A 7526-nucleotide genomic window follows, 5' to 3' on the forward strand; every position below is an offset into this window, starting at 1 on the left:
TAAATAAGCAGCTTGGCAGCAGGGTGCCCAAAAGCCGCTGATGGGAAAGGCAGAGATTATTATCTGCACTTGACAGATGAGGAAACAGGATTCCAGTGAGATTTGGGGCAGGGGCCAACCTGAACCAGCACCCCCACCGGCCCCCGCCCATCCCGACTGTCGGGACCCTTGGCTGTCTTGGCCGCTTGCTCTCCTGGGGTCCCTCTTGGGTCCCGCCCAGTCGCCCAGCCCCAAGACCTTTCCACAGACTGACCTTCGGGCCTGGAGTCAGGAAATGGCTAGAGGCTCTCAACGTCTAGGCTCAGCTAAAGGAAGTCGTGTCCTTCACTCCAATGACTGCACAGTTACCACGAGGGGCTGCTGCCTGACCTCTCTGCTCACCTGCCAGGGCTTGCTTCCCCCGGACTCCCCCACAAATTTGCTTCTGTTTTCTAGGTAAAGGGGAAGTAGGCAGCCCCAGGGAGGGGACTGTGGCACCAGGCAGCACCTCGCCTGTGGGGGCCTGAAGGCTTATGCTTGCTCCCTGCACTTCTCTGGTTTCCCAGCGTGCCGGAGCCACGCACGTTCGCGTTACCTCTCTGAGCCTCGGTTTTCTCATCTGTAAAATGGGGATGGGCGTGGTAGCCACCTCTCAGGATGGGTGTGAGGTTGAAACAGGCAAAATGCCTGCTAGCACAGTGGCATGGAGCGTGAGCCCCAGGCAGCTCTGAGCCGTGGCTCGGCAGTTAGCCAGCCAGAGGAAGCTCAAGATTTGGATGGCCCTCGGGGTCCCGATGGGACCACCATATATGTGGCTGTAGCTCACTAAATATGTTTTCAGCCTGAGGATGCACACTAAGAGAGGAGGTAGAGGTCTGGAGGGCAGCCTGTAACTGAGGGAGAGGAAGAAGAGGACATTTAAATCAGCTCCTTCCAGAGAGAGGAGGCCTTACTTACCCAGAGCTCACCAGTCACACACCTGACAGCAGGGAACAGCTGTGGACGGCTCCCCCAGTCAGAAGACTCACAGCCCAGAGTCCCCTGCCTTAATGGTAACGATATTCTTATTAACAGTGGTCCTCTGAGTCTCCCACTCTGAGCCAGGTGCTTTATATCATTTTCTTTTCTTTTTTCTTTCTTTCTTTCTTTTTTTACAATAACACAAAAGTGGGGTGGCCAACTTGTCCCAATTTTCTGGGACTTTCACAGAGAAGTTCCAGATCTTGAGGACCCCCCCTCTGTCCCAGCTCTTCCGGGGAGGTTGGTCACCCCGTAGAAGGTAGGTATGCTATCTCTATTTCTCAGGCGAGGACAGGGAAATCCCAGAACTCAAGCTGCCCAAGCTAATCAGCTCACAGCTCACAGCTCACAGCTAATAAGTGTTGGGGGCAGGATTTCCGGCTGGGTCTGTTCACCTGCAGAGCATTTGCACGATGCCTCTACTCCACATGGCATCTGGGCATCACCGGGCCCCTGTCTTCCTTCCTTGTAGCTTGAGGACCAAACAGAACAAAACCTTCTGTGCTGATCCAAAGGAGAAATGGGTCCAGAAAGCCATGGCACATCTAGAGCGCCAGACTGCTATGCCGGTGCAAAATGGCGGCACGTTCGAGAAGCAAATTGGCGTGGGTGAACCCAGGACCACCCTGGCCGCCAGGGGAATGGACAAGTCTACGGTCACAGAGCCCAAAGCTACCCGGGAAAGCAGTGGCCAGGAGGCACAGAGGGCCTTGGGGACTTCTCCAGAGCTGTCGACAGGAGTGGCTGATTCCTGGGGGACCAGGTTCCCCTCCACTTCAAAGGCTCCAGATGGAGGGCCTCCAGCTGGGTCCCAGAGGACTGAGCTTTTCAACGCCGCTGCCCTCACCACCCCGGCGTCCTGGCAGAGTTCTGCCTACAAACCTGGGTCGGGCCTCTGGGCTGAGGGAAAGGCCTCTGAGGCCCTCCCCACCCAGGCCCCCGCCCCCCCGGCCCCCCCCCCCCCGGGCCCCCCCCACCCAGGCCCCCTCTACCCAGACCCTCCTTACCCAAGACCCCTCCACCCAGACCCTCCCTACCCAGGCCCCCCCTACCCAGGTCCCCACCATTTTATACACAGCCTCAGAGGACCAACCTGTGTGGACCTCTGGCCCCATGCCAGAGAACTCTCTAGGGCCCATGGAGATGGGTCCCATTTCAGCTCACACGGATGCTCTCAGAGGGTCTGACAGCATGCCCCGTCTCTCCATGGTCCCTGTGTCCTCAGAAAGTGTTCCCAGCAGGGAGCCAGTGGCCTCAGGCAGCTGGACCCCTAAGGCTGAGGAGCCCATCCATGCCACTGTGGACCCCCAGCGGCTGGAAGTCCTCATCACTCCTGTCCCTGACTCCCAGGCGGCCACCCGGAGGCAGGCAGTAGGGCTGTTGGCCTTCCTCGGCCTCCTCTTCTGCCTGGGGGTGGCCATGTTCGCCTACCAAAACCTCCAGGGCTGCCCCCGCAAGATGGCAGGGGACATGGTGGACGGGCTTCGCTATGTCCCCCGGAGCTGCGGCAGTAACTCGTACGTCCTGGTGCCCGTGTGAGCTGCCTACCTGCCTGCGTCCAGTTGTTCAACTCAGACAGCTGCCTGGGGTCCCCCATCCTTATATCCACCCTCACCCAAGGCCTGACCTGAGCTGGGATGATCAGAGCAAGGACGCAGGATCTTTCGCAAGGAACTGCTCCCAGCTCCCGGGCACGCCCCAGGAGGCCACTCCTCACCTTTGTTGACCTACCCGGGACAGGAGTGGTGGCCTTTGCAACTCACTCCCGTGTCCCCAAGTCAGGAAACTTCTGCTGCTGGCTGGTTAGAGGTTCCCTTTGACACAGTCCCAGACCCAGTAAACAATTATTTATTGAACAAACGCCCGGCCCCTCTGGTTCCCATGCCCACACGTTACCACGGTCATCCCATCTCACGAATGAGCCTCAGGCCAGGCCCCTCCTGCCCCACTCCCTCAGACCTCATCGTGTCTCTTGGTCCCGCTGCAGTCGCCAGTCACCCCGGCTACCTGCGGTGCTATCTCCCCCATCCCCTGTACAGAGCCCACACCCAGCCGGGGACCCGTCTTCTCTTGCATGAGGCTAGTGTGGCGTTTCCTGGGACTGCCCCCAGAAAGGCTCTGCCCTCGGTTAGGCATTGTGGGAAGGGGAGACCAAGCGACCTGGTGGCTTTGATTTGTGTTTCTTCTCAGTCGATGCTGTGCAGAGGAGGGACATTGACTTTGAGCGTGAAAGCTGGGGTTCTAGCTCATCACCAACCCAGCAAGGCATCCGTACCTCTGGTTTTCCATCTGGGGAAGGAAAGAGTCATGGCAAATGTGTGACAGTAACCTGTCCTGACGGGCATCACTCACTGGTCCAGAGACCCCCCTTTTCCCAGACCCTGGGTGTAGCCTCACAACGGAACACACCTCAGCCGGTCTTCACCCGCCGGGGAGCCCGGCACGCTGCTGGGCTCTGAGACTGGGAGCGGTGCAAGAGAGAGATCTGATAGCTCAGGTCCTGCTCTGTGGGAGGGAGTCAGCTCTGTGGGCCCCCTGAGGGGACCGGGCTGGCTTTGAGAACAGCCCTCTCAGGGTCACCAGGCTTGCAGGGACACCCGGACAAGCCGAAGTGATGTGTGACAGGCTGAGGAGGAGTGGAGGCCTGCGGGCTCCCCGGGGGGCTGAGGCGCTCAGGAAAAGGAAAGGGGGAGGCTGCAGGGGGCAGCCCCTGGCCTGTGTGAGGGACTTGGGCCCTGCGTTTGCCGTTTCTGCAGCCTGGAGTCCTCTTCTGCCTCTCTCACTCCCTAACAACACTGCTGTCCTCCGGTCCGGGTCTTCCCTCACCCTCCAGCCCACCACAGGCAGGGCCAGGGTTGCAAGGACATTTTCCATGGGATCAGAGTCCACCGCTGAAACCTGAGGTTCCGTGTTTACCTCTGAAAGACTCCGTCCTGTGGGGAGGGAAGCTGTGGGCACCAAGTCACGGGTTCCCTTTTTGGGTGCTGAGGACTCAGGCAGGCCTGACAGGGCCTGCGGGCCTCACCCCTCAGAGTCCCCAGGGGCAGCTCTCCCCCTCCCTCTGTCCCTGACGGTGACCCTTGCCCCCCACCTGGGGAGCCTCCCATGAGCCAGGCTTCCCCCAGGTGTGGGTGACACTCTACTTGGCAGATAGATGCTCAGAGGAAGCAGACACAGCTCTGGCCCACAGAGAGGGGCCCTCCTGCACCGCCTGCTGCACACGACCTGGGATGTTGGGGCCTGGCTCTAGTGGGGGGCACTCTGATGGCTTGGAGGGCAGACAGCAGGTCTAAATGCACTTTTTTGGGCTCCCCCAGGTTTGGAGAGCCCTCGAGGAGTGGAGCACCCATGATGGGGCTCCCTACTTTTGTGAGGAGACAGCTGGGAGCGGCCAGTTCCCCTTCCACAGACTTGATTAGTCCCCCTCCCCCCAAGCAGGACATGGGCAAGGACAATTTGGGGGGGGGGGGGACTTTGGAAGGAGTTGGTTGATCCTTTGCTTTTCCAACCCTATCACCAATGTCTGTGCCATTTTGTATTTTACTAATAAAATTGAAAAGTCTTGTGAATCGAATAAAGTAACTTGCTCTAGGGCAGGCTCAGCAACCAGACCTCAGGGGCGATGGCATAAAGGAGGGGCCTAGAATCTCTGGGTCCAGCCCGCGTGGGGTGGAGGAGGAGTCCTTTACAGTCAGCAGGAGAAGCAGCACTAGGGATAGGGGGTGAGGAGGGTTGAGTCCCTGGCCTGGCTTTGTTCTGCTCTGCTGTGTGACTTTGGGCAGTGCCTTCACCTCTCTGGGCCTGTTTACCATCAGGCGTGAGACTTCTCCTAGTGGCTCCCTTCCCTGGCAGGAATCAGAATCTCTTATGAAGCCACTCCTGTGCCTCCCCGTGCCTACTAAACCTCCATCTCTGGGGCCTTAGTAGCACCATTAGCGATCCGGTCATCCATGGGAGCACAGTGGGCCACATTTTCTTCTTGGCTACTTTGACTCATTGCTGGTCCAGATAAAGATCAAAAAGAGATTACTTCCCAAAGGACTTGGGTGTTCACAGATAGGACCCAAACCCAAACCTCCTGGTGGCCCCTAAGCCGTCCAATGTCCCAGGGTGGCATCATAAGAGCTGCTATGTACAGTTGTGTAGATTGGGAACTGCACAAGTTTCTACAGATCAAGTCCAGCCTATTATTACACAATATTTCATGGATCCTGAGATGCACATTTTTTTTTTGCATTGTGACATCTTTGGAATTGGGATTTGTCCTCCAATCCATGGCTTGTCATAGTTTAATTGACAGGTCTTTTTTTTGTTTATTAGTAGTTTACTAAATATCAGAGTGCCCTACAGCCAATGGCATTTTAGATTAGATATCTACACGGTGTTTTTAAAAATTAGAGGCAGTATGTAAAAATCAGGAAATTACACACACAAGCCTATTCTTCTGTGTTCTCTCGGGTGACTCAGAAGGTCTGGCCCTACCACGACATCAGTGGGTCAGGCCCCAGCAGCAGCTTCCTCTTGAGAAGGGGCAGGCCAGGGTGAGACCCCCAGTTCTCTAGCATCCCCTAACCGCTTAGCGCTCTTGGAGCTTGTGACCATGTCAAGTACCGTTTTTCATCACCCTTCTCTTGTTTATCTTAGAGCAAGGATATTTTTGTCCAAACCCAAGTCTGCACCGAAAGTGGGACAAGGTCATGATGGGCACATGACTTTTCTTATACCCTGCTGCCTTCCTCCTTCATTTTACTACCTGCCAAACCCCACAGGCATGTGGGTTTGAGGGTCCTGTGTGAATCTGAGGTTGCTGCCTCTGTGCAAGCTGCCCATTCTAGTACGTCCCTTAGCAGCGAGCCACAGCTCTGCCCGAGCCCCCTCAAGCTCATTTCCTCCTGCTTTTGCCCATTCCACACCCAAGGAGGAGCTCAGAGGCAAGGTCACAAGCCTCCAGCCTCTCGAACCCCATCCTTTCGGCAACATGGAACATGACCAGAGGCTTTGCAATTTGTTTTGTTTTTTAATCACATTGTTAGGTAAGGTTTAAACTCCTCTTGCTCCAGAAGAGGATGGAGAGTGGGAGAGACCTGAATTCTGGCTCAGTCCGGAGCAGTACCCTGGGGATCCTGGAGCATTCGGTTTTCTTTCACTTAGACGGCTACACTTCACACGTGGTGCCCAAATTCACTCAGAGTTGGAAGGAGACTCAGAGGCCTCTCAAATCTCTGACAGGGCTGTGGGGTCTCTGAGACGTCATCAGATAAGATAATAAAAGCCACTGTTTGTTTAGTGTTTACCCGTGCCAGGCAGTGTGCTAAGTTCTTTGCATACAATGTGCCCATCTTGCAGTTGAGGAAAGGAAGGCTCTCCAAGCCCAAGGTTAAGTGGCTGAGATGGGGGTCTGACCTGCAGTCTTTCTCCAGGACTTGAATGTTAGTCTTTGTTTCTGAAAGTATGAGCCATCGATTCTTTTTATTTTTTTAACATTAAAAAAATGTTTATTTATTTAGCAAGAGTCAGTGGGGGAGGGGCAGGGAGAGAGAAGGTGAGAGAGCATCCCAAGCAGGCTCCACGGCTGTCAGCGCAGAGCCGACTCATTAACAGTGAGATCATGACCCGAGCTGAAATCAAGAGTTGGACTCTTAACTGACTGAGCTACCCAGGCATCCCTGAACCACGGATTCTTAAAAGTACAGACACCAGGCCCCCACTTCAGAGCCACTGGATCCAGACTCCAGGGATGAAAGCACCTTTAAGCTGCTGTCCTTACCCCTTCCTCTCCTGCCTGCCCCCCTCCGCCCTGCACTGCCCTCCAAGTTAGAGATTTGGCACCTAGCCCAAGTTTTGGAGACCCCCCCCTTCCCTGCCCCCATCCCTGTCCAAGGCCCGCCCACTCCATCCCCCACCGAGGCTTGCAGGGTCCTGTGGGCAGTAGCCACTAACAGCCTTCCCACTCTCTGCCCTTTGCCGTTAGTCCCTTCCCTCCCCTGTGTCCTCTGTACATTCCCCAAATGGGTGAGGCCAGGCAGAAAAATAAAGAAATGAATGGCTGGGAATTTCCAGGGTGAGGCTGAATAATAGGCTCCTGGGAGCTGTGTGTGTGTGTGTGTGTGTGTGTGTGTGTGTTTACCCATGCCCTGTTGTCCTACGTGTACAAGAGCTCAGGAGACCACCTGTGTCCCATTCACTTCTGCTCAGTCATGTGCTTTCCCAGACAAAGAATGTTTCAGCCGCTGGGATTTAAGAAAAGATCTGGTGCCAGGCTAGCTTTCTTAAACTGACTGCAAACTTCCGTGGTTGGACCCATGAGAGATCTCCTTGATCTCACCACATTGGTGGAAGCGATGCCCCTCTCTTAAATTCAAGGAATCTCTTGCCCGCAAAGGACAGGACAGAATTATTTGTAATGAGCAGCTTTTTTTTTTTTTTTTTTTTTTAAACCAATACAGGAGCAGAATACAGCATGGAGATTTCTGGCTACATAATTTTGGGCAAGCTGCTTAACCTCTCTTGGCCTCAGTTTTCTCCAT

At 55.4% G+C, this 7526-nt stretch overlaps 1 protein-coding gene across 1 annotated transcript; it reads left to right on the forward strand.

The window, feature by feature from the left end:
- The first annotated feature begins 308 nt into the window (after positions 1–308).
- CX3CL1 (C-X3-C motif chemokine ligand 1) lies at positions 309–6997 on the forward strand. The gene is given in 2 exon segments (XM_049622213.1): positions 309–1954; positions 1956–6997. Coding segments are annotated over 2 exon segments (1125 nt in total). The 5' UTR covers positions 309–1412; the 3' UTR covers positions 2539–6997.
- Positions 6998–7526: the final 529 nt, after the last annotated feature.

This window comes from Panthera uncia (genome assembly GCF_023721935.1).
Source record: "Panthera uncia isolate 11264 chromosome E2 unlocalized genomic scaffold, Puncia_PCG_1.0 HiC_scaffold_19, whole genome shotgun sequence".
In the NCBI taxonomy this organism is placed as follows: Eukaryota; Metazoa; Chordata; class Mammalia; order Carnivora; family Felidae; genus Panthera; species Panthera uncia.